This window comes from Apodemus sylvaticus, chromosome 11, assembly GCF_947179515.1.
Source record: "Apodemus sylvaticus chromosome 11, mApoSyl1.1, whole genome shotgun sequence".
In the NCBI taxonomy this organism is placed as follows: domain Eukaryota; kingdom Metazoa; phylum Chordata; class Mammalia; order Rodentia; family Muridae; genus Apodemus; species Apodemus sylvaticus.
Genome location: NC_067482.1, coordinates 78,843,637 through 78,869,980, shown reverse-complemented (window position 1 = coordinate 78,869,980; position 26,344 = coordinate 78,843,637). Strand labels below are relative to the sequence as shown.

Genomic DNA, 26,344 nt, shown 5'->3' with positions numbered 1-26,344 from the left:
CTTTCCAGAGATATCCAGAGCTCCTGTGGCCTCCCTGGACTGGGTCATTCTGGGCGGCAGTTGCTCTGGCTGGTGGGAGATGGGACTGGACATTAGCCCAAGGCCTCTGTAGCTGGCAGGGACACCGTGTGCGGAAGATGCTCCCCTCAGCTCCTCCCTGCTCAGGTCCTATGCAGCCCCCCAGCCTGGCACTGCTGTGAGCTCAGGACACACTCAGAACAGTGACCAAGTTATGTCCACCCACACATACCTTGCCTACTGTGGGAAGAAATCTGTTCTCTCAAAATTCACATTCTTTTTTTCTTCCTTTTAATTTTATATCTTGGGTTGCAGATTTCCTTCATCTAAGAAAAGTCTTTGCTGATTCTTTCCAACCAAGGCATTGCAGAAAACTTTAGCAGACAGGCACTGGGAAAAATCACAGATTCATGTCAGCCTCTTGGCTATCCCATGCTAGCACCAAAGCAGCAGTGGGACCGCCAGCTGCCCACAGGGGACCCTGTGGACACAGGTCAGGCTAGCAAGACAGGAAGAAACAAGGACTCCTGTGCTACTGTGTGAATTGTGAGAGGGAACAGGCCCTTGCACAGAAGCCCCAGCTGACTGGCACCAAGGAGAGGGTACCCTGGTGTCTCCTCACACCATCTTTTCATGAGGGGCCATGCTCTACATGGGGGGGATGGCTAGGTAGAGATTATCAGGAAGACGGTCCAGGGTGGTGTGGGTATGGTGCCAAGAGTGTGGCCTTGATTGTGGCATGGGGGATCCTCATGCAGTCTTTGGAGAGGGAGTGGTGCTAGACTGGGCCTCAGAGGGGAAGGGTGCAGACACCTGGAGGAGTGTGTATATATTCCTGGCGTCGGGGATACAGGTGGTGGTAAGAGAGGCCCCAAACAGGAGTGCTCAAGTGTTTTGGGGGAGCAAGAGACAGTTGGCATGGCTATCGATGGGCATGGAGCTAGCCAGAAGTGTTGGTCAGAGAAGTATTGATTATCCTGGGAGGCCTGCTCTTTCAGTTACTCAAGCTCCACCATGACCTCAGGTTGTGACCTAGTGAAGCTAGTACCCTTTGTGCAGGGAGCCACCTGGAGTCTGGCCTCTCCCCAGCCCCCATGGTTCCAGTGAGCCCCTCTTTCGCTTACGCTCCATTGACTCTGCAGGACATAGGCTCACCAGGCTGAGGTGCAGCAGCCTTGGCCAGGAGCATTGTGGGAGACTAAGACACTGGTCACTCTGACGTGGTGTTCTGCCCTCTGCAGCCCACACAGCAGAGACTCTGGCTCGGTTGGTCACAGCCATTCTGTTTCTCTCTTCAGATGATTCTGGGGACGACGACGAAGAGCCTGCTGCCCCAGCTGACAAGAGTGATCTCCACCACACTCTTAAGACCCTCTCACTGAAGTTAGATGACCTCAGCACATGCAATGACCTCATCGCCAAGCATGGCGCCGCCCTCCAGCGCTCCCTGAACGAACTGGACAGCCTCAGGATCCCATCCGAGAGTGGGGAGAAGCTGAAGGCTGTGAACGAGCGGGCCACCCTCTTCCGCATCACATCAAATGCTATGATCAACGTGAGCGTTCCCAGCAGCGGCTGGGGAGGGGGAGGGGCGCCCTATCAGCGACAGGTCCCTGAGTGGGTGGGTGCCCGACAGGCCAGGGCTCTGCTCCCTGTGGCTCCAAGTCGCCTTCCAAAGCCAACACCTTTCCACACAAACCAGCATTCTGTTTCTCTCATCTCCGCTCAGCCATTAACTTCTGACTTTATTCCTTTGTTTGTTTGTCATAGAGTTGAAGAACCTAGAGCCTCACATATGCTAGGCAAGTGACCCTCCATTAAGCTGTAATCCTCTACCTCAGGACAAACGTTTAGTGTGTGTGTGTGGGTGTGTGTGTGTGTGTGCACGTGCACATGTGTGTGCATGTTTGTGTACATACATGTGTTCTGCCAACAGTTGGGGCGTCCTCTTGCCTGGCTTCTCTGAGGCCAGGGGACTCTCACTCCTCGTAGGACCTCTCTGAGTCCTTAGCATGTTGGTATGTCACTGGGAACAGAACCAGGGCCATGCCCACGTTCAGCATGTACCCTACCACTACACCACATTCCCAGCCCTAAAAACCTTTGCTACATCATCTTTATGCTGCGACACGGCCTCTGATAACTATGGCTGAAGTCCTACCCAGGTCCTCCTGAAAGTCTGGGGGGACTCAGAGATGGAATTTGTCCCCAGCTGTTTGCAGAAGGTACAGACCACTCCTTCCCAGTCCCTCAAATGTGGAGGTCTGGCTGCATCTTCACTCCCTCCTACCCTGACTGGGACCTGGCAGAAGCTTCCAGCAGCCCACATGTGTCTGGAACTCTCCTAGCAGCGTCCCCTCAAATAGGGGAGATTCTCCCCACCCTACTCCACCTCAGCCCTGTAAGCGTCCATGTCTTCCACATCAGTTCTCACTGTGCCTGTATTTTTATAGAACAAAAAAATGAGAGCAAGTTGGCCTGACCAAGCCCTGCCAGGAACCCCCCCCCACACACACACACACACACCTCCCTTAGGTCAAAGGGCAATCAATAGCTTTTTACCCAGGTCAAGCCTGCCACTTCCACCCCTGAAAGGGGGTCAGATCATACGCTTTTTTTATTTTAAGCTACCAGTGGGACAGGTGAGGGAGGTCCCTTCCACAGTTCCCAGGAGCCCCGGCTCTGTGGCTAGTGCTGCAGGCTCTTGTTTCCTAAGGGCAGGACAGCATCCTTGCCCTCCTCTCAGTCTGCTTCTTCCTGAGTTTGGACACCACATGACACTCCAGTGCCTTTGCTGGTGCTATGACACTGTAGTCATCTGGTTGCATAGTTAGGCCCTGCCCAATCAGCACATAACCAAGACCTTCCTTAATGAGCCCCAGGCCTGTGTTGGCAGCAGGAAACAGACAGGTCCTTCCTGTCCCTGGATCTCGAAGTAGTTGCTAGCAATGCGCTGTCACACATGGACTAGTGGTGAACCTTCAAGTTGGGATTGGGTAGGGAGCATCTGTCCTGTCTGAGGGGCCAGGGGAAAGAGAGTTCCGGAAGTCAATTCAGGTCCAGCAAACCATCCCTCAGAGGAGAATGACTCTGGGGTGCCAATCATGGCCACCTCCGTTCCGTGGGAACAGAGGGCAGGGGTGGTGGCTGCAGAACAGGCTCTGTCAAGAAAGGCCCCTGGACATAGTGCTGAGGTGAGCCCAGGTCTTTCTGATTTCAGAGCAGCTACAACCTGCTGCCTCATGAGAGGAAATCAGCCTATACCCCCCACTGGCTGGAAATGGGAAGGCAGGAAAACCTCCCTCACGCAACCTTCCTTTCCTGTAGCCCCTCCTCAGCATCAGACAGCAGCTGTGGGCCCACAGCAGGGTTTTACTTGTTTTAAAGAGTTATTTATTTCACGTGTGTGAGCACATTGTCGCTGTCTTAAGACACACCAGAAGAGGGGCGGCAGAGCTCATAACAGATGGTTGTGAGTCATCATGTGGTTGATGGGATTTGAACTCAGGACCTCTGGAAGAGCAGTCAGTGCTCTTAACCACTGAGCCATTGCTCCATCCCCGAGCCCACAGCGTTTTAGAGAATGTTGATTGCAGCACTTGGCCCATAGCCCCTGAAATGGCAGGACCTTGCTGCCCTTGATCCTGTAAACTCTGTGCCTGGCATAGGGCCCAGCACCAAGGACTTCAGCAAACCAGAGGAAGGGGGCGGGGGAGAAAGAGGAAGAGGGAAAAAGAGAGAGAGAGACCAAGCGAGAATCGTGATAGAAAGTGGGAGCAAATGAATGAATCCCTCGGTGTCTGGCACAACTCCCCAGCGGGTAATTTTTCAGCTGATAAAAGCCAACCCAGCAAATCTTGCTTGAATGATTGCTTGGGTAGCTGTGAATTAGCCTGCCGCTTAGGGCGAAAGCACACAGCAGCACCAGCAGATTAGCTGGGGGTTGCAAGAAAGCCTTGAACCCCTGTGCACCATGGAGAGGTGCTTCGCCAAGCTCAGCACACAGACATGTCCCTGTTGCCCCCACGCTCCGAGCCTGGGAACCAGGGCGTACCTCACGGTGTAGTGGTGTAGCATGGTGTAGCACAGCGCTGGCTCCGTTAAGGTAAAGGCTGAATCTGAGCGTGCTACGAGCTCACACACTTTGGCGCTGCCTCAGGCAAAGCTGGGGAAAGAACTCTGCCAGGCTCCTTCCTCTCCCCTGAGCTAAGTCTGAAGACTAAGCTGACGGAGTGGGGAGCTTTCTCTCCGCTGGCTCGATGGCAGCAGCAGTTCCCCCTTTTCTGCCCAAGACTCTGTCCCTCACAATAGCCCTGTGAAGGTCTCACCACAGCTTTACTGTCCTCAGAGTCATCCATATTATTCTGGTGCTCGGAGCGGCCATTTTTGCCTATCTTCCTCTCAGACTGGGCAAAATAATTTGACTTACATTTGAGCAAATCTTCCTGCTCAGAGAATGGGCTGGCGGTTGAGGCAAGGACAGGCACCTGCGGACATTTCATGCATCGGGTGGGGGGGGGGGGTCTATGCCAGCCAGAATGCCCAACTACTCTGAGTTGAAGACCGATTGGCTGAGACGCCTCATGAGTGGGAAGAAAGGCTATGCCGGCCCAAACCAGGAAAATGAGGACTCTTAGGGCCTGACATCTGCCGTCACTCCAGTGCCAGAGAGATGCCACCAGAATCTTTCCCCAGAACAGGGCAGACAAAAGTGAACAGGGCTGGCTAGAGGAGAGGCTCTGTGAAATCTGGGGATCATCCAAGCGCACAGCAGAGACAGCAGGGGGCGGCCCTCGCTCTGGACTCGGGGTCCCCAAGTTTACCAAGGAGGCAAGCATCTCACAAGACAAACCTGGGCCCCTCCAGAAGAGCTGGTAGGGAGGACGGGGAGAGTTCACAGGGTGAGGACAGCTGATTGGGTTGACCTGGGAGGACAAGCCAGTTAGAGAAGGCTGCAAGGGCAGATAGACAGGAGGTGTTGAGGGGAGAGATACAAAGATGGGACATTAGGGCAGTCAATTTAATGCAGGGAGATGTGTAGATATACTCTGCACCTTTGAGTGCATCATAGAAATAACCAACAACAACATGCAGATCTCAGTTTGGGATAATCACAGAGAAAAGGAGAGACACAGGAGCCACTTGATCCTGGGGATGGCTGGGACTCCCCCAAAGCCTCATTTGGCTCCTGGGGCACATGGGCCTCCTTGGGCCAGTCCAGCAGGCAATGGGCCATGAAATGCAGCATTGCCCTGGTTCTTCTGGGACCCAGGAACAGGCCCTTGCTAGCTGTCCAGCATTCTGTTCCTGACAGCTTGCTCACTTAGGGTCTGGGGAGGTGGATTAAAAATAGATTCCAGAATTGTCTGAAATCAGCTGGCAAAGCGGCAGCCAGATGGTGCGCGTTCCTGCCTGCAAGGGGTGAACTATTTTGAATATGGAAAGGCTATTTTGGAGTTTTAATTGAAGCACAGAGCTGCCTCCCCAAGACTGAACATGAGTCACAGCCAGGAGAGCCCACCTGTGACGGGGAAGGTCGAGAGTCGGGGTGTTACACAGACTGTGATGTCCAGGCCGGGGTGGCCTGGCCTCACTGCCCTAGGGACCTGAAGGGGGGGACCAGGGATAACAACATAGTGGCTTCACCACATGGCCTCTGAACTCTGACCCTCCGTGCTTACAGCCTCGGGGGTCCTCTTCCAAGTTAGTAACCTCCGGTTCAGGCAGAGGGGCCTGCGGCAGCACAACTCCCTTTGCCTGTGGGGTTGCGGTCAGCTAGAGCTTCTTGTGCGCATAGGCCAGGAAACTTCTTACTCCTCTGGGGTTAGGAGTCAGGATCCTCCTGGTCCCAGTTTGTCTACTGGCTCTGACCAAGTGGAGGTGCTCTGGGAGACTATGTCTCTGCCATTTCCTTCCTGTTTACCACCTTGAATCCCGGGTCATTAAAAGGAAGGCTATCCCCAGTAACTCCGGGCCACATGAGGGTCAGTGTGGTAGACAGGCAGCTTCAACCCCAGAATCTTGGGAAGAATTTTACCCAGGAGCTGAGATGCCCAAGTGCATTGGATGCACAGCAGGTCTTCTCTCCAGTGCCCCACCCACCCCCTTGTCCAGGGTTGTAGGATCTTATTGTACGGGCTGGTGGCTGAAGGCAGAGGCAGCCTCACAGACTATCCCTCCCTCTGGACAGTTGGCCACCTCCAAGCCCAGTGTATCCACCCCAGCTGCCAGGAGTCCTCCGGTACCTTCCTCACTCCGTGGAGGAGGGAGATTGAGCTTTAGAGTGGACATCGACATGCAGCACCAGCAGGGTTCTCCACAGACCCTCCCATGAGCCTGAGAGGCTGCGCCGCCGGGGCCACACGCAGGCCAGCAGAGGGCCAGACAGGCTGAAACCCATGGCTGCTGCTCCTGGCTGTGTGAGGGGGACCTGCGAGGTCACAGCAGGATTAGGATTAGGAACAGCAAAAGCGATTAGAGCGTGCCCTTCCTCCGGGTTCAGCGAGCAGAGTTTCCAGGTCAGAAACTGGGTGTCCCACGGGCACCGGCTAAGAAGGGAGAGTGAGTCCCCAGAAGGTGGGCAGGGCCCCGGGTGGAGCCAGTCCCGGGTGGGAGGCCTGCCATCTTGAAGACTCACTCTACTTTGGGGCAATTCCAAAAGCCCCACACCTACCCCACAGGAACCTGGTGCCCTGGCGTGTATCTCCACCTCTCAGGGACACCCACGTTCCCCATCACCCTCTCGCAGCCCTGGGGAATTGGAGGAAGGAGCAGTGCCCGGAAATTGAAGCCTGATCCCCATCCTGAGGGACAGTTGACCCAACAACAGAGTCATAGGCTGTACTGGCATCCCAGAGTCCCGTCCTTCATCCCAGCGTCCGGTCCTTCATCCCAGAGTCCCGTCCTTCATCCCAGAGTCCCGTCCTTCATCCCAGCATCCCGTCCTTCATCCCAGAGTCTGGTCCTTCATCCCACAAGGATGCTGAGTTCTCAGAGGCTGAGGGACTAAACCGGATGAGAAGCAAGGCGGTGTCCATGTGGGACCCAGGCACTGTCTCTGGCTCCCAGATGGAGCCCATCTACCTTCCTCCGAGGTTTCAGGATACAAGCACATGGGTGTGGATTGGGGACTTTGGGTCACCTCCTGCTGACAGGTAGGAAGGAACCGTCTGGCCATAGATATAGTAGTGGCAGAGCGTCACAGGAAATGTGGCCATGTCTCGCCTTGGCAGGGTCAGCCAAGCTTTTCCTACCCTGCCCCCCACCTGGCTCCCCCACCCCTCCCCCTTGCGGGGCCCCAAGCTTAATCCAGCTTAGTGAGCACAGCCCTGTGTGCACTGCCCAGCTCAGCATTCCAGGGCAGCAGAGCCAGGCGGGCTCCTGTCTCTCCACGGTGTGGCCAGCATGAGGCCTGGAGAAGGCCGGTGGCAGCCGAGACGACCCTGGGAGCTGGGGGCGGAAGCCAGGTAGGTGCTGGGGCTGGAAGGGAAGCTCACAAGCAAGCAGGGCAGCCCATCTGTGCAGGAAGCCCCACAACCAGCCGAACAACAGCCTGGGTCCCACCCTTGAGCCCCCCAATCCTGAGAGGGACAGGGTCAGCTGTGACGCTCTGGAACAGGCATGTGCCCGCTCTACCCACATACGGTTCAGATGAAGCACAGCTGTCTGTGGGGTGTCTGACTTCCCATCTCTCTGTCTTTCTGCACCCATGGGTCCTGTGGTAACTTCAGGGTAGACTGAGGTCACATATAACCAGGGTATCTGCAAGCAATCTGCTGCCCTGTTGAGCCAGCCCCTCTCCCTCAGCCAGGGCTGGGATCGCCGCTTGAAGGTTACTCCTGACATCCTTGTCAGTGAGCACGCCCTAGGCTCCATTCCCACCCATGAAGACCAGTGGCTCCCACATGGTCTGTGGTGTCGAGACATTCAAAGATCCAGCTTCGCAGCCTAAGGCAGCAGCGCTGGCTCTGTCCCTGGAAGACACAGTTGACATGCACAGGAACCTGGACCCATTGCTGCACACACCTCCCTCCCTTTGACTGTGGACGAGCCCGTTTCCCCCCTGCTTGTGTGCATGCCAGAGAAATGGCTGCCTCAGTGCTTACGAGCATGACCGAGCTCTGAGCAGAGTTAGGCCTGCCAAGTCAGGATCTTGTGGGAAGATGCAGGTAGCAGCTCCTGGTGAGCAGAAAGGCTGGCTGTGTGGAGAGGCGCATGGGGACTGGAGAGGAGTGCAGCCCACGGGCTGGGTGGGGGAGGATGCTTTCTGCTTTTGTTTCTGGAAGCCCACACCACACGGCCTCTGATGCTAGTTTATGGATTTGTTACCATGACCTTAGGCCTGTCATTTGATGGTGTTTGCTGTGTGTCTCCTTTATGGATCTTGTTTTAAATCTCATGAGTTATGAGAAAGAGAACTAATAACTCCTGTGTTGATGCTCATTGACATGACTTGGAGCCCTGGAGAGGTGAAGGAAGTGATAGGACTGGGAGTGGGGAGGAGCCAGGGCAGAGGCGAGAGGCCTCCTGCAGAGCTGCCGGGATCCCCCTCTAGGAAGACCCTGGACCACGATGGGGGCATCCTTTAGCTACAGCAGCACTCAGCACATTCATCCCAGTCAAGAGGACCTTGTAAGGGCCTCCTGGTGGGAGGTGGCTCCTGTCGAGGAGACAGATTCTGAGTCCTAACCTGCTTATCGACCTGGGCAGTAACTTCCCCAGGGGCCTCAGTGGAGGGAAAGCAAGGAAGAACGTGAGGACTCAGCCCATCGAGAGCGCCTTCTCCCCAAACACTGCACACTCTGTTGAGGTTTGCCCCCTCATCTCCACCTTCTGTGATGCCAGCCCAGCAGTGTCAGGGCCTCTCTCCACAGCCAGCAACCAGGGCAGGGACCGAGAGCAATGGGGGCCAGAGTTAAGGCTGCGGGGAATGACTGACGGGGATGTGGGTCCCATGAGACCAGTAGCCAGGGTAGACATCAGAATGACTTCGGCTTAAGGACTTGGGTTCCAGACCTGGCCCTGTCACCTCAGTGCTGTGATGGCCTCAGAACCTCAGTCCTATCACCTTGGTGTTAATGGGGTGGATATCTCTGCCCACTCACCTCACGGGGCTCCTAGGAGAGTCTGGAATGTTCCTGGGTTGCCCAGAAGAACGTTCTACCTCCACTTTGCTGCTTCTTGTTACTGGGACAGAATGAGCCAAGAGGTACCTTCTGGGGTAGCCACTGCCCCAGCTGCTCCGTTGTCTGTTGTCAGTGTTCACATGAGCGCAGGCTCTGTGGTCACTGTTGTCCAGGCTCCCGGAGAGGACACGGGCTAAGTGGCTTTGCCAGATTCCAGTCCTCCCTCTAGTTTCCTGCCATTTCCCATCCTTCTCTCCTGGTCTCCTTGGGTAACTCATGCTGTGTCGCTAGGTCAGCCTCTACCTCTTATGTAGGACATACCCTGCTCCTCCCAATGTAGGTCTTAGCAAGGAGATGATGGGGGAAGGGAGACGTCTTGAACTGTGCCTGTGATGACAAGGCACCCAGCTCTCAAACGGGAGACACCGGTTCTCTAACAGGAAGCCAGTAAGGCCACCAAAGCTCAGGCTGTCCCTGTGGAGGGTTCGTGACAGCTGAAAGCAGGAATGGCTTCTGGCGCAGAGCTACGGGGCGTCTGCCCACCTTGGAGGGGGGCTAGTCATCGGTCCATCCCTGCCGCCCGGAGGAGCCACTGGGATACCTCCGATGCTCACCCACATCCATGAGGTTGAGCCCCAGCTGATATTCACTGGGCCGGCACGCATTCTATGACAGTCGCTGCTGTTCAGGAACCCCATGGGAGGAGGGTTAGTACAGAAAGAAGCCCAGGGCCGTGCAGCTGCACGGAAGCCAGCAACTGCAGACCTGGCCTCAGAGGAGCTAGGTGATTTCCCCAGGCTGAGTTGGAGGAAAGAGGATCCCAGGGATTGAGGGCATGAGCAACTGGTGCCTGGGTAGATGCACCTGGTGTCTTACAAGATCATATCTAGAGAATGGACCTTCAGTGGTCCGTGTCACCAAGGTCCCTCCTGACAGCCCTTTGAAATGGTACTGCATTGTTCCACATCCCACGAATAGCATGCGGCATGCGTGACACCCAGTGGTCTGGTGGGTTGGTGCAACAAGGTGAGAGACACAGTGCTGAGGAGGGAGGGGCATCTGAAAGCACTGCGCACACAGGAGCTACGCCCCTTCTGCTGGTCAAGTCCAGCGGTCCCTACCCAACCCTGCTCCCTCCAGGGATAGCTGAGGCCAGAGCTTTCCTCTCCCTGTAATGACAGGGACATGATGACCTAACCCCGCTGCATAAGAATGCAGTGGAACCACCTATGGAATCTGGATGTCACGATAGGTCACTAATTTGAACAAACGTAAAAGCAATAGTATGGTTAATTTGTCAACTTGACAACCTAGAATCAGCCAAGAAGAGAGTCCCAATGTCTACATTAGGTTGACCTTGGGCATGTCTGTGGGGGACTGTCTTCAGTTACATTGATATGGGGAGATCCAAGCCCACTGTGGGCAGTGCCATCCTCTAGGCAAGGATTCCTGAGCTGCGTTAAAGAAATGGAGATGAGCCAAGCAAGCATGCATTTATTTCTTTCTGCTCTTGACCGTGGACATCTGACTAGCTTCTTATAGATCGCACCACTCTGACTCCTCTGCTCTGATAAATCATAACCTGGAGTCGTAAGCCAGATAAAGCTCCCTTTCCCTAGGTTGTTTTTTGTTTGGCATTTTATCACAGCACAAGAAATGAAGCCTGAACAAAAAGTGTTATGGCAGAGCATGGTGGCTCACACCTCTCGCAGCGTGGTGGTTCACACCTCTCGCAGCGTGGTGGTTCACACCCCTCGCAGCGTGGTGGCTCACACCTCTCGCAGCGTGGTGGCTCACACCTCTCGCAGCGTGGTGGCTCACACCTCTCACAGCTCGGTGGTTCACACCCCTCGCAGCGTGGTGGCTCACACCTCTCGCAGCGTGGTGGTTCACACCTCTCAGAGTATGGTGGCTCACACCTGCCATCCATATACACTGGAGGCAGAGACAAGATGATTGTGAGTTCTAGATCATCCTGGGCTATGTAGCAAGTTCCTGGCCAGTCTCAGCTACATAGTAACACACTCCTACACCCCCATGCCCCCAAAAAGGAAGAGAGGTATGTGATAGGTACGATAAAATGGCTTGGTGGAAAAGTCCCACCTGTTGTTCTATGTGTATATCACTGGAGATGAGACCTACGGCCTCTCTCACTAAGCTGAGGTCCCATCCCTCTTTCTGCTTTTTATTCTGATATAGTGTCTCACTAAGTGACCTGGCCCTGAACTCACTCTATAGCCCAGACTGGCCTTGAACTTACAATCCTGTTTCAGCCTCCCGTGTGGATGGAGTTACAGGCCTGCACCACCATGCCCAGCTGTCATAGTTCTCCTCAAACAAGACTTGTTAGCCTCTGAGCTGGGAAGTGTGTGGCTTACCCTCCTTCTTGACCCAAATCCAGGTCTGTGAGACTAAGCCTACCTTGGATGACTGGGGACCTAGCACCCAGCAGACATCTGGGGTCCTAGCTGTGACGAGCAATAGGGAAAGGCACTGCTGTAGGCTGGGTCCAAAAGCCGACCAGGCCAGGCTAAGGCTTACATTGCCGCTGGTCTTTCCCAGGCCTGTAGGGACTTCCTGGAACTAGCCGAGACTCACAGCCGGAAATGGCAGCGGGCTCTGAATTATGAGCAGGAGCAGCGCGTCCACCTGGAGGAAACCATTGAGCAGCTGGCCAAGCAGCACAACAGTCTTGAACGGGCCTTCTGCAACACCCCTGGCGGGCCAGCTGGCTCCAACAAGAGCTTCAGTGAGGGTGTGTGTGAGAGCAGGGCTGGTGGGCTTCTCCCCAGCTGGCTCTACTTTCTTTCTACTGTATCTCTCAGGCCCCATAACCTGTCCCTTAAAGTGACCTCATGTAGCCTTGTCCCGAGGAGTACAGACTCCCTCTGTAGGGCTGTATGTCCCATGTCTGTCACTCATGGGCAGCACCCCCAACCCACCATGTCTAAGTTCAGAGTCCCAAACTTTGGGACTGTTTCCTCTGGGGCAGGGTTGGCCAGGTGTCAGGTGGCTGCCTGCCTAACAAGGCTAAGGGCCATCCCGGTGCCTTGGGCAGGAAAGCTGGGCCACTGGCAGGCTGACCAACCATGGAATAGATCAGGAGGCTTCTGGAAGGAAGTGTCCAAGCAATGATGGGTTGAAAAGATGCCCTGTCCTCACAAAGCAAAGTCAGGGCAACCATAGCGCAGGTGACTAGGCTCAGGTGTCTGAAGTGGGGCAGGAGAGGCTGGCAGGATAGAGGAGACTCCATCTGTGGAGGCTGGGTGCTCTGTGAGGCTGCAAACTGAGCCCCTCTGTGTGTCCAGGAAGCTTCTTGACTTCCAAAGGAGAGAACAGCGAAGAAGATGAAGATACTGAGTACTTTGACGCCATGGAAGACACTACATCTTTCATCACGGTAATCACCGAGGCCAAGGAAGACAGGTAGGATGCTCTGAGCAGAGATGGCCACTGCCGCCTGGGAGGGTGTCTGGTTCTTGGCTACACCTGGCCCTTTGACCATCGGCACGCTTGGGTTAGCCTTTCCATCTCAGGCGAGATAGTATTGCTTATGGTTTGGGTTTCTTTTTTTTTCCTTTCTTATATATAAATAAGAGCTTTGCTCCTGGAGGTTAGCCAGGCTGGTTCCTGTCCAGTCTGGAGGGAGAAGGAAGGGGAGGGAACGGCCCGCAAACCCGGCTGCTCAGACGAGCGCGGTTCCTGTCGCTCCCTCCAGCAGCAGCAATTGATAACAGATAAGATGCCCACTCTCGCTTTCTATTGCCAAGCCTGTTTCATAGACGCCTGTTCACTGGGGCTGTTTCTAGAGTCACAGGTAAGCATGCAGTAGTGACAGAGAGGGTGTCAGACTCTCCAATCGAGAGGAAAGGCCCACAATGTGGCTTCTCTGACAAACAGGTGCAGAAGGAAAACGGGACGCAGACAGGGTGGAGGAGCTGTGTTCGGGGGGCTCAGTCTGGTGCCAAGTGCCAGCTAATCTTTCCTGACCTGAAACAGGCCCCGTGGGCCAGCTTGCTCCATTTCCCTACCCCAGTGTCTTCTGGGGAAAGGGCTGTCTAGCCAGCAGTGTACGTTTAACTCAGAAACTATTTGCTAGGAATATTAAATTTAAAAAGAAAAAGAAAAAAATCTGGGTGTGGTGGCACACCTCTTTAATGCCAGTAGTCAGGAGGAAAAGGCAGATAGATCTCTCTGAGGTCAAGCCAGCCTGGTGTATGTTGGGGGTTCCAGGCCAGCCAGGGCTACATAGTGAGTTCCTGTTTTAAAAAATATATATATACTATCTTAGTCGCATTTTAAGTCCAGGGCTAGCATAGCCTGGCCGTCTGAATGTCCATCCACTCCAGCAACGCTGATCCTTATGATTGCAACCAGGGTTGTCCTGCCCCCTCTCCCACCAGAGTTCTGTGCTTCCTATGATCACTGGTGCGTCCTGAGGCCCGAGCTGCCTGTCTGCCCATCCATAGGCTCCTAGAGCCTGAGCCCTCAGCCTCAGTGCCGCCGTGGTTGTGACAGCCTATCCACAAGTGAGAGGGGAGGAGGGGGTACATCAGACCCATTACAGCATGTCGGAACCTCCAGTGTGGGAAGCAGATAAAGCCACGCTTCATCTGTGGGGTAAATGAGCCCGTGGGCTCTACAAGGCCCTCCCAGACAGTGCTCTCCACTTGTCCTCTCCTTGGTCCTGGGGACAATTCGCTGAGCATCGAGTTCCGATGGATGGGACTTCCGTGCTGAGAGTGACCACGGTGGACTGGGCCTCTCCACCCTCATCTCGTGTCCCACACCAGGCATGGATAAGATGCCCCTGTGCCTCAGCTGTCTGGATACGGGGTGGGCGGGGTTAGAGAGAGTTGTCAGAACTTGCCCATCACTGGACTCCCCTTTATTTTGTGCAGAAAGCCTGAGGGTGGACCTGGGACAACCTCTGTGGACTGGACCTCAGCAGATAATGTACGTGAGGCGGGAGCCCACGGGAGCTAAGGGTGGCGGGCGCCTCAGCCTCAGCCTCAGCGGTGGGGAGGTATCAACGCTGTGTGCATAGGGCCACCTTTGGGTCCCAGATCTGCGTCCCCTGCAGCAGGCAAAGGTGGCCTCCGCCTTTCTCACCAAGCAGTGTAACAGTATATGACTTACTGTCAGTTCTTGGAGGGTCAGCCAGTGTCACTGTGTGACACCTGAGTCCTTAGCAAGTGCATGGGCTTGGGGCTCGGGGTCTGCTGACGCACACGCCTGTTCCTCTACCAGGTGTTAGATGGAGCCTCGTTCATGCCCAAGGATTCATGCAAAGTTAAGAGGCGAGTCCGCATCCCTGACAAACCCAACTATAGCCTTAACCTCTGGAGCATCATGAAGAACTGTATTGGCCGAGAACTCTCCCGGATCCCCATGCCGGTAGGCACCCCTGTGCAGGACTCACTGGGGCTCCTGGGATGTGGTGCACATGAGACCCCAGGGGGGTGGCACCCGAGGGTGTGTGACTGATTCTTTTGTGCTCCTTAGACCATTCCTCAGAGAACAGGGACCTCCAGACTGTGAAGGAAGCAGCCACAGCAGAATTCTGTGTCATTAAGAGCTGGGGTGTTCCAGAAGATCCCATGGTGCCCCCACTTGTCCCTCACATGGCAGATAGGGGTGTCAGAGATAGTTGGTGGCAGAGATAGACAGGTGGTAGTTTTTAGGGGCAGGTAGTCCTTCCTGCCAGGGGCTGTCCTGGTGCACGCTGGCAAATGGAGACTCAGCAAGGTTATACAGCCATCCAAGGCCATCCTTCTGTCACCAAGACGCAGCAGAATCCTCATCAAGGAAGGGCTTGGGGCCCCCTGGTTAGCCAGTGTCACTGTGTGACACCTGAGTCCTTTCATGTCTCTGATCTGTGTGTTCACACTGCCCAGCTGAATCACACACACATACACACACACACACACACACACATACACCTACCTGGAGAGTAGAGGAAGATGTTATCGAGGAAGACTCACCTTCCAAGGGAACATAACCTTGACTTGTCTGAAGCTAATGGGCCAATCCTCACCCATCCTGCATAGCATCAGAGCCCTCTACAGGACACGTCGTCCATGGTTCCAAACAAGGAGTAGCTACGCCCCCCCCCCCATCTGTGAACCCCTAACCCCACTGTTTCTAGCTTTGAGCCTGATGGTCCAGCTCTGGGCACATGGCAGGCTTACACAGAGCTGGCATCCTCGAGAGAGAAGGGAACAGAGTAGTACATCATGAGGGTGACACCAAGTGGCATGTCAATGAAGGACGCGTGCTGAGAGGGAAATGGAGGCAGGAGGTGCTGGACACAGAACCTCACGGTGGCAGTGCCACCAGCAAAAGGCTATCCCGTGGTATCTAAGAAAGGTGGGGACACACTGACGACCACCGACCACCACCGGCCTGCAACACCCACAGGTGAACTTCAATGAGCCCCTGTCCATGCTCCAGCGACTTACAGAGGACCTGGAGTACCACCACCTGCTGGACAAGGCGGTGAACTGCACCAGCTCGGTGGAGCAGATGTGCCTGGTAGCCGCCTTCTCCGTGTCCTCCTACTCCACCACAGTGCACCGCATCGCCAAGCCCTTCAACCCTATGCTGGGGGAGACCTTCGAGTTGGACCGTATGGAGGACATGGGCCTGCGTTCCCTCTGTGAGCAGGTAAGGTCAGCTCTTCACCTGACAGATGGTACTTGTCAGGCTCGTGGTCAGAGCAAGATGAATGGGAAACAGCCTGTGGCCTCGACGGGACCTTCAGTTCATGTCTGACAGGGCCACTGGGCCCCCTAGTCTCCTAGACACAGTGAGGGCCATGGGAGGAGAGCCAGGTGAGACGGAGTCGGGTCTGGTGATGGAAGGGAAGGACCAATCCCCCACCCAGGGATTAGTGGATCCAAAATAGAGGGGAGTTTACAGGGGTCACTAGCGAGTCTAGGCAGGCTAGAACATAGGCCATCCTGAGCTAGGGGTCAGGCAGCGTCCTGGGACATGCATATTGGGAAGGACACATCCCTGGTCAGTGTCCCCTCTATCCTTTCCCCATGAAGATAAGTCAGCTCTGTGACATGGCAGCCTGATGCTGCACCAGGGCACCTTTCGAGTAGAGGGCCCAGGGCCTAGGGCTGCTCTGAGAGCCCTGTGATCGGCCGGAACCCCGAAAGCTGCCTGAGCAGGTGTTCGCTTAGAGACACTCCAGGGCCCTGCAAGGACTTGTCAGGCAACAGCAGTAACCAACACAAGGTTACAGTGGCTGAGCGTGAAACAGGAACCAGGAAATGCGCTGACACTTTATATGTGGGGCTTGGGAATCTCAAAGTCCTTGGCCTGAACCCTGAGTTTCCTCATTCAGCCAGTGGTGAATGCCCTAGCAGTGCCTGGCGTGGTTCAGATGCTGAGACACAGTGGGCACTTGAAGACACAGAGCTCTTGTTGTTTGGGGTGACGGTGGAGCACAGGATGTTAGGTGCTTCTAGCTGTTGGGGCCAAGTGGTCAGTGGAAGGGCTTGGCAGTGCACGGTAGTAGAATACATGTGGTTAGGCAGAAGGGAGAGGGGCAGATGGAAAAGAGGCAGTAATCATGGGACAATATTGGGCTCACTAAATCCCTGAGGGGAATTTGAGAACAAGGCTATGCCATGAGGCACCCTGCAAAGTAAAGAGTCTGGGGCCAGACAGCCTGGCAGTTGTGGAACTGGGGAGGGGGTGGGTCATGTAGAGTTGATGGCACTGCCACTCTAGGTAGGAAAAGGTCCCACAGACAGGAATTCTGGGGCCAGGGTAGCAGTCACAGGTGTTCTGTGCTGTAAAAGGAAGTTCTGTGGTACTGAGGGCCAATAGCAGGACACGGATAGAATTCCCACTCCAAAGTCAGATTCTTTCCAGAATATGGTTCTACCAGTATGTCCCTCACCTATTTGGGGCTAGCCTGGACTACAACCTGCCAGGCATGTAGCATCTTAGTTAATTCTATATGGCTGTGATAAAATGCCTCGAAGAGGAGGTTTAATTGGTCATACAGTTATGGGTTAGCATTTTCAGAGTTTCTGATGGTGGAGTAAGGGCAGGGAGCCTCGGGAACTCACATCTTGATCCACAACTGGGGGGCAGAGAAAGAGTTAACTAGGAATGGCGCGTGCCTTTTGAACTTCAAAGCCTCCTTGGACAAGGCCATGCCTCCTAATCCTTCCCAAACAGTTTGAGCATTCAAACACATGGCCCCAGGGGGTCATTCTTCAGATTGCCACACGTGGTCAGGGTTAAATGTGGTGGGCACAGAAACCCTCAGTGAGGCAGCCCTTCCAGCTCTTGGACACGCACTCTGCTTCTCCCACTCCGCTGTTTTCCAAGAGCCAGGCAGGCGCATCTCACCCATCCCACACCCCGCGGGCTGGGCGAGGTCAGGGTCACGAGGGGTGGAGCCATGCATCCTGGACATCCTGGCTGGCTCTGTCTGTCTCGCTATGCTCATACCCAGCTGGTCTGGTCCCAGGTGAGCCACCACCCCCCGTCTGCCGCCCACCACGTGTTCTCTAAGCATGGCTGGAGCCTCTGGCAGGAAATCACCATCGCCAGCAAGTTCCGGGGGAAATATATCTCCATCATGCCACTTGGTGAGTTGGCTCAGGGCTCCCTGACGGGAGGATGTTTGGCTTCAGAGCGAGGGCTTTGCCCATCTGAAAGCCAGCTGTGAACCCCAGGAGGGGCTTCACGGCCCGCTGCCCACAATCTCCTAGCCTGTACCCCATCCCTCCAAAGCTTTGCAGATGTTCCTCTGATTCTTGACCCTGGGTCTGTGGGTGGTCTGGCCAGAGCCCACATGAGGGACCCATGGCCTCTGACCTGTCTGGCCTCCAGGTGCCATCCACCTAGAATTCCAGGCCAGTGGCAATCACTATGTGTGGAGGAAGAGCACCTCCACGGTGCACAACATCATCGTGGGCAAGCTCTGGATTGACCAGGTCAGCGGGTCCTTGGGGAGGTGGGGCTTATGGCCCAGGGACTGACCACTGACCACCACCTGCTCTCACTAGTCAGGGGACATTGAGATTGTGAACCACAAGACCAAGGACCGGTGCCAGCTGAAGTTCGTGCCCTACAGCTACTTCTCCAAAGAGGCAGCCCGGAAGGTAAGGGGGGGGGCACAGCCTGGAGCCCCACCCCCACCCCATGGGCCCAGAGCCGACTGTGTGCTTATGTGTCCTGCCAACATCTACAGGTGACTGGAGTGGTGAGTGACAACCAGGGCAAGGCCCACTATGTGCTGTCGGGTTCCTGGGACGAGCAGATGGAGTGCTCCAAGATTGTGCATAGCAGCCCCAGCTCCGATGGGAAGCAGAAGACCGTGTACCAGACGCTGCCAGCCAAGCTGCTGTGGAGGAAATACCCACTGCCGTGAGTCAGGGTGGGGTGCTGTCTTTGGGGAGTAGGGGCCAAGAGAGGGGCAGAGAAGAGGGCAGGGAAGAGACTGGCATAAGGTCACCGCTACCCCACGCAGCAGAAAGCATGAAGGTTCCGAGAATCATGTCTAGCAGAGAGCAGGCTCAGCGGGCTGCCATCGCAGGGCAGACAGTGGCCGCCCAACAGCTTGTGGGCGTGAAGACAGTCATGGCGGCAAACGCTGTGCAGACACTGCACAAAGTAACAGGTTAGAGTTCTTCCCTGCAATGCCACAGAAATAAAATGGAACTTGACAACGACTCACAGGAAACTGAAAAACTTACAGTGAAAAAAAGAGAAAAATCTATGAAGGAAAAATGACTGCGGTTGAGGGTCCACAGCAAGGTTCAGCAGAGCAAATGTGGCCTCGGGATGCGGCGTGGAAGAAAGGAGTTACGACACAAGTGCAAACTCCGGGGCACTGCGACTCCAGCGCTCAGAAGTTGGAGCTGGGAGGGTTACAAGTTTGGGGCCAGCCTGAGCTACATAGTGAGACAGCCTGAGCTGCATAGTGAGTGAATAGCCTGAGCTACATAGTGAGCCAGCCTGTGCTGCATGGCGAGACTCTGTGTCAAGAAGCCAAAGGAGACAAGTGGAAAGGCCTACTCCTTGGTCACCTCGTGAGTCCCAGAGCTGAAAGTGTGTGCAGAATTCACCCCCAGACTCCCTGAGCAGGTCCTCAGCTGCATAAGTCCCACAGCAAGGGTGGAAGCTGTATCTCCCTGGAGAGCTTCTAGCTCAGGCTCCCAGAAGGAGACAGACACCGTGGGGAGAAAACAGCAGAGGGCCTTCTACGTCTATTACAGCAGCCAGTTCTTCCTGCTTCAGGTCAAGTCAGGTTGGCCTGGGACTTGCTCTGTCACTCAAGCCTCAAATTTGCAATCCTCTACCTCAACTTCCCAAGAGCTGGGATTTCAGTCATGTTCCACTGTGCCTGGTCGTCCCAAGCAGCCAGGTTCTTAGAACAATATTACTTGTTGAAATCCTGCACCCCAACAGCTGTCTTCAGCAATATCCAGAACCTAAAGTCAGCCCGGTCTTCCAGGTGCGTTACAAATAACTGGAAGAGGGGGGATACAGCCATCCCTCAGTACCTACCAAACCAACAAGTTTTCCTGGACTCACAGGAGGAAAGAAGCAAATAAAAATGGAATGGTGGCCAAGTAGTGGTGGCGCACGCCTGTAATCCTGGCACTTGGGAGGCAGAGGCAGGCAGATTTCTGAGTTTGAGGCCAGCCTGGTCTACAGAGTGAGTTCCAGGACAGCCAGGGCTATAGAAAAACCGGAAAGGAGGCAGACTAGGTTAACAATGAAAGCCTCTCCCTGACGATGGAGGCGTGGCTCAGGGGCGGGGCTCCAGTGTGTTCAGCATACACAAGCACTTGTTCAAGAACTAGAGATAGGACAAATTCCCAAATTAAAAGTCCGGAGATGAAGAAAGACCTCCAGTCAAGAGAGTCTATAGAGTAAATGGTAAAGATAAAAAAAAAAAAAAAATGTTCATTTACAACTTGCTATAGTCAAAACGGTCAGAAGGCAGGAGGATCAGCAGTTCAGGGCCAGCCTGGGCTACAAACCTTGCCTCAGAAAAAAAGAAGGCAGTGTTTCAAGGTATTTTAAATATTTTCTTTTATTTTATATATGGATGTGTCCTGCATATGTATGTATACACCATCTGCAAGCAGGTACCCTAAGAAGCCAGAAAGTGGTATCTTATTACTCGGGACTGGGGAGTTACATGTGGTCACGAGCACCATGTGGGTGCTGGGATTGAACTCGGGTCCTTTGGAAGAGTAGCCAGGGCTCTTGTCCATTGAACTACAGTTCCAGCCCCTCAGTTTGTTTTAAACAATAAGGAACCTAGGATACGGTGAAAGCCAGAGAAAAGACCTATCCTAAGTCTTGGGACCTAGAGATTGCAGTAGAATGGAATAGTGTACCTAGAGACCTAGAGACTGTCTAGTGCCTAGAGTGTCCCTCAGAGGTTTATGAATCTCTAAAACATGACAGAGGCACAGCAGATCCTGTGGAAAGAGAGGACTGAAAGGGTCTGTGGCAGAGTGACCCTCCCACAAGGAAAAAGATCAACCAGTGCCCCCTACACACACACACACACACACACACACACACACATACACACCTTGCATTAAAAGAGAAGTAACTTCAGATGGCTTCTCCCAGTGAGATCAAATCTCCTGGCTGGTAAGAAATAATTCACACTCTGAATGTGAAACTACAGATAACTACTTTCTATCCCTTATTAAAATGTATCTTCATACACACACACACACACACACACACACACACGGCAGGATGCTGATACAGTAAGCCTACCAGAGTACTTTTGTTCACTGAGAAATATTTTTCTCATTAAAAGATACTTGTCAGGAAGATACACAGGAAGTAGAGACAAGGCAATAGTAAGTTTATGGCCAGCTGCTATACAGTGAATTTGAGGCCAGCCTCAGCTATATAAGACCCTGCCTCAAAAAAAGAGGAAAAAAGGAGGTTAAAAAGCATAAAGGAAGGACACACAAACAGAGGGAGCATGCCCACAGCACCTGTGCTTGGCAAAGGGTTACTACTAAGAACAAAGACGGCGCTGTACTATACAGTCTTAATCCCAGCAACTCAGGAGGCAGAGGAGTTCTGAGTTCAAGGCCAGCCTGATCAGCTCGCCAGGATCCTAGCTAACTAGAGATCTAGAGTAATGTCTGTTCTATTCCTGTTAAGAGACACCATGATGTGTCTCTGTGAAGGGATGGCTTATGGAAGGAAGCATTGCTCTGGGGGCTTGGTTGCAGTTCTAGAAGGTTAGTCCGTTATCATCCGGGCAGGGAACATGGCGGTGTGGAGGCAGACACTAGAACAGTTATAAGAGCTATATCCCGATCTGCAGGGAGCAGGGATGTGGGGGACGGGGGTGGGGGGAAGGAGAGGAGTGGGCTGGGTGCCAGGGTGCTGCTTACCTTTGGTTTGAGCACAGAGGGGTTCTGAAGCAGGAAGGACCTCAGGGCACCTCGGGTCACTGATAAAGTGTGATTAGCATTTATGAGGTCCGAGTGAATCCCTAGCAACCAAAATAAGTAAGAGTATTTTATCATGAAAATAAGAGGAGGAATGGTAGCTCACAGCTGTAATCCCAGCATCCTAGAGGCAGAGGTGGGCAGGTCAAGCCAACCTGAGCTACAGAATGAGAGGCTGCCCCAGAAAACCAAACTAGGAGCTAGAAAGGTGTCTCGGAGTGCTTTCTGCCCTTGCAGATGGCCTGAATTCTCTTCCCAGGGCCTTTGTCAGCAGCTCAGAGTCACCTGTTACAGCACCAGGGGATCTGATGCGTTCCTCGGGCTCCCTCGGGCATCTGCTCACATATGCAGGGACTCATATGCAGATATGCACTTTTTAAAAGAAAAATAGAAAATGATAATAATAATAATAATAATTTAAAATTAATACAAATAACTTCTGTTCAACAAATATAGCAAAAATAATCCAATGGAAAAATGCATCAGAGCCATGACTAGCATGTCACAGCAGACCAGGAGACTGGGAAAAACCATCTCACAGAGCAGTGAACACAGCGAGGAGGCAAAGCTCTTGCCTAGAGCGCACCCAGGGCCACAGCAAAGTGGCTGTTTACAAAAGCCTAATACAGGCCAGGTGCGGTAGTGCACACCTTTGATCCCAGCACTCTGGAGGCAGAGGCAGGAGGATATTTGTGAATTCAAGGCCAGCCTGGTCTACCTAGTGAGTTCCAGGACAGTTGGGGCTCTGTAGAAAGACCATGTGTCAAAATCATCATCATCATCATCATCATCATCATCATCATCATCATCATCATGGGTGTGTGTGTGTGTGTGTGTGTGTGTGTGTGTGTATGCTTGTGCATGCATATACATGCAAGCAGAATACCCATACACATAAAATAACTTTTTAATGTTTTGAATAAAAGGATGGAAGGGTCTGTCCACAGAAACACTAACCAAACAACTACACACACACCCCAGAGCTGGAGGATGTTACAGAGCAAACTACAGCAAAACATAACGACCCAGATCAGGGCACGGGGACGGATGGTGAGGACCGCAGTGGTCACTAGGCACGCGAGGTTCCAATTTGAACAGACCTTGCATCCTAGCAGCACAGCCTCAACATGCATGGGCTGATAGAAATATAAAAAGAAAGGGGCCACTGTCAATCAACATGGAACATTTTGATATGCTGCTCTGAATTGTGGGAAGGAAACAGAAGTGAGGGCTTCAAGTCTGCACAGCAGCTCGGAGGTGGTGGCACATGCCTTTAATCCCAGCACTCTGGGAGGCAGAGGCAGGCGTGTTTTCTGAGTTCGAGGCCAGCCTGGTCTACAAAGTGAGTTCCAGGACAGCCAGGGCTACACAGAGAAACCCTGTCTCGAAAAACAAACAAACAAACAAACAAAAAAAAACAGAAAAACAAAACAAACAAAAGTCTACACAGCAGAAATCGCTTGTTAGCCATAGAAGACTGTCGCCCAGCCACAGCAAACCCATGTGGGCCATATGCCACACTGGTCCATAGGCTGCACCACTGGATGCATTTCAGAGTACTCCAAATGGGCCAGGGGTATCGTTTGACTCCAGAGCAATTATACTAGAGGAGGAAAAAAAGACTGAAGAAGAAAACAAAAAACAAAACCTGTGGTTATCCATTCATGAAATATGCTTCAAACTAATCGGTACAAAGAGAAAATACTATGAAAGCCAGCCAGCCAATGGGTCTTGAATGATCACTGGACCTGGGTCAGCGCTGGGATTCAGCTAAAGTCATACTTGGAGTGACTGACATGCAGCTTCAAAATGCGGATCGCATCAGAAAAACATGAAATAAAAACAGTGAGCTAAGCATCTATCTCCAGTCGTCTGAAAACAAAGGGAAGAACCAGTTCCAGCCAGTAGGAGGGAATATTGTGCATGATCAAGCAGAAAACCAGAAAGAAGGACATAGTTTTATCTCCGACCAATAAACACACAGGCAGCTCCACCATGGGTGTTTCAATACCGGCAAGGCAGACACGCAGTGCCTGACCTCAGCAAACCAGAGTCGTAGGGGAAAACTTCTTGCAACATAGACAGAAAGGACAAATCCCCAGAGAAGTTGGGTTAGAGGAGCAGCTGCGGGTGGGTGAGAGTGCCCCAGGTGAGGGCTGTCCACCCAGGGTGGGCTCCCGAGGCTGGGTTCCTGAAGGTTGATCAGGAGCCAGTTAGGGACCCCCCCCCCGCCCCCTGTCGCTCACGCCACCACGTCGCCACCGCAGGGAGAACGCAGAGAACATGTACTATTTCTCGGAGCTGGCCCTGACCCTCAACGAGCAGGAGGACGGCGTGGCACCCACCGACAGCCGCCTGCGGCCGGACCAGCGGCTGATGGAGAGGGGACGCTGGGACGAGGCCAACACCGAGAAGCAGCGGCTGGAGGAGAAGCAGCGCCTGTCCCGGCGACGGCGAATGGAGTCATGCACTGCGGGCTGCGGTGGGGAGGAAGGTGAGCGCAGAGCAGGGCGGGGCAAGGCGGGGACCGGGGTGGGGGACCCGGGCCCTGTGAGTGATGGTGTGGTGGGGGGAAGGGATCCCGGGATAGAGGGGAAGGTGAGGAGGGGTCGTCTATGCCCGGGGGTGGGGGTGGAGATCTGAGGGGGCGGCTAACCGGGGGCATGGCCCAGGCAGCAGGCAGCTCACTCGGCCCTGCACTGTGCCTGCCTAGCAGAGAAGGAGTCAGATGGCTACGCGCCGCTCTGGTTTGAGAAGAGGCTGGACCCGCTGACCGGGGAGATGGCCTGCATGTACAAGGGCGGCTACTGGGAGGCCAAGGAGAGGAAGGACTGGCACATGTGCCCCAACATCTTCTGAGCCACTCCTGCGGCAAATACAGGCGCCTGCACTGCCCGCCTGCCCGCCAGCCTTTTCTTTAATGCACCCAATTAATACAGAACCCGCACGCGTGCGTGCACGCGTGCAAACACACACCGCTTTAGAAGGGGTAAGGGCTGACTTGGGTTCTTGCCAGCCCCCAGGTCACCGGGTCACCTGTGCCCGTTATCATTGACTTGGGCCCCATGGGCACCCTAGTTCCCAGTTACCACAACTCAGGCCAGCTGGCTGGGCCATCGGCTGCCCAGGTCACTAACCCTAACCCAGGGAGGAAATATTCCCCCCCCCCCCCCACACACACACCTGCTAGGGAGCCTCTTTTGACTTTTTTACGGGAAAAAAAAAAGAACTCCATTACTTTCCAACGATGAGGTTTAGTAAATATTTTTAACATATCACTTAAAAGACTCACTTTCCAAGTGTTTGTTCTTGCCACATAACTGTCCTGGCAAGAAGCCCTTTTTTAAAGACATGAGGAAGCCAGGCCCCTTTGAACGGGGAGCACTTTCAACACAGCCAGGCTTTCTGTCCAGAATGCTGCAGCCGGAGCGCAACACCCGCAGAGACAGCAGAAGCCTGGCTGGCCGCGTACAGAGCCTGTAGGGGAGCAGGAAGGTAGGAAGGCAGCCCGGTGCCTGGCCGTGGGCATGCTGGGACAGTACCCCAGCCCCAAAGAGGCCAAGAAGGTGCTTCCTGCCCAAGAATCAGGCCCCCAAATCAGCAATAAGGAGCACACCCTTCATTAGCCTGGGCTGGTGACCCAGGCTCCCGACACTCGGCCTCCCACCTTGTCCTGAGATGGCATCAGGGTGCCTCTCCTCAGCACCTCTGACATCTTTATTTGCCTAATTTATATATATGATATACAAATATATATAAAACATAGCTATTTTGCTTAAATTTCTATGATACATGAAAGTGGAAAATGATGAAGACGGGCGTGCCTGTCTGAGTTTGGCCTCCTGTCGGCCCCGCCCTTTCCTTGTAGTCCTCCCAGTGGCTTCTGCCAACCTTAGAAATGAAACTTGTTCCTCAGACCCACCTCTTCTAACCCATCTCACTTCAGTTTGATCTGGAAAGTTCCTTGCAGGGCCTTTCTTTTTACTCCAGGCCTGGTTTTGTTTTTTGTTTTGTTTTGTTTTTTTTATTAAAAAAAAAAGAAAAGAAAACACCATGTATGAAATGCCTTACAATGCCCACTCTAGAGAGGGGTGAGGGAGGGGAGGGAGGGCACCGGCCTCCCTCAGAACTGGAATGTACCTCTTCCCAGCAGGCTGAGCAAACCTTCTGACCATAATAAAAACCTTGGTTCTGGAGTTTTCCACAGCCCTGTTCCAGAGTCTGTCTGTGGCTGATGAAGGTGACAGCCGCGCGTGCATGGGGTGGAATGTGGGGGCGTGGGGCTTTACTTTATTCTGCTCAATTCCTAAGCCACAAGAGGTGAGTCTGGAGGGGGAGGGGGAAGACATGATGGGACAGAGGGAACACCAATTACTGACCCGGAGAAAGGGCAACCCTGTGACACCACAGTCATGGTGCAGAATGAGGCCCAGATCTGCCCACAAGCTACCCATAAGCCACCAGCAACACCTGTTGTTCATTCCTAGAAACGTCCAGGTAGGGACATTACGACACAGACCGCCCAGCCCTCTCTAAGGGCTGGTGAGTTCCATGCTGCCTGACAACTGTGGTGTAGGCAGCATCTATTGTCCTGTTCCCAGGCAACTCAGATCACTGGCTTCTGAGCCATGGAGCAGAGAGGCTGGAGGCTGGAGGCTGGCTCTACCTCCACTGCCAAACCTCCAGGGCAGGGGGGTGGTGGTGGGTACCACAGCTACCAGAGCCAGGACTCGC

The 26,344-nt window shown here is 53.9% G+C and overlaps 1 protein-coding gene across 2 annotated transcripts in view; it reads left to right on the top strand.

Moving 5' to 3' along the window:
- The window catches only part of Osbp2 (oxysterol binding protein 2), a 154,282-nt gene extending 128,466 nt beyond the window's left edge, over positions 1 to 25,816 (top strand). Inside the window, exons 3-14 of one of the 2 annotated variants that reach the window (XM_052199114.1) lie at positions 1,317 to 1,573; positions 11,706 to 11,898; positions 12,452 to 12,569; positions 14,045 to 14,099; positions 14,394 to 14,540; positions 15,564 to 15,809; positions 17,638 to 17,758; positions 18,003 to 18,106; positions 18,179 to 18,274; positions 18,364 to 18,539; positions 23,878 to 24,104; positions 24,327 to 25,816. In XM_052199114.1, coding sequence (XP_052055074.1) covers positions 1,317 to 1,573; positions 11,706 to 11,898; positions 12,452 to 12,569; positions 14,045 to 14,099; positions 14,394 to 14,540; positions 15,564 to 15,809; positions 17,638 to 17,758; positions 18,003 to 18,106; positions 18,179 to 18,274; positions 18,364 to 18,539; positions 23,878 to 24,104; positions 24,327 to 24,469 — 1,883 coding nt within the window. In that variant the 3' untranslated portion in view covers positions 24,470 to 25,816. Of the gene's footprint in view, positions 1 to 1,316; positions 1,574 to 11,705; positions 11,899 to 12,451; positions 12,570 to 14,044; positions 14,100 to 14,393; positions 14,541 to 15,563; positions 15,810 to 17,637; positions 17,759 to 18,002; positions 18,107 to 18,178; positions 18,275 to 18,363; positions 18,540 to 23,877; positions 24,105 to 24,323 lie in introns of both variants that reach the window. The other variant, XM_052199113.1, reaches the window with a different exon arrangement.
- The last annotated feature ends 528 nt before the right edge of the window (positions 25,817 to 26,344 follow it).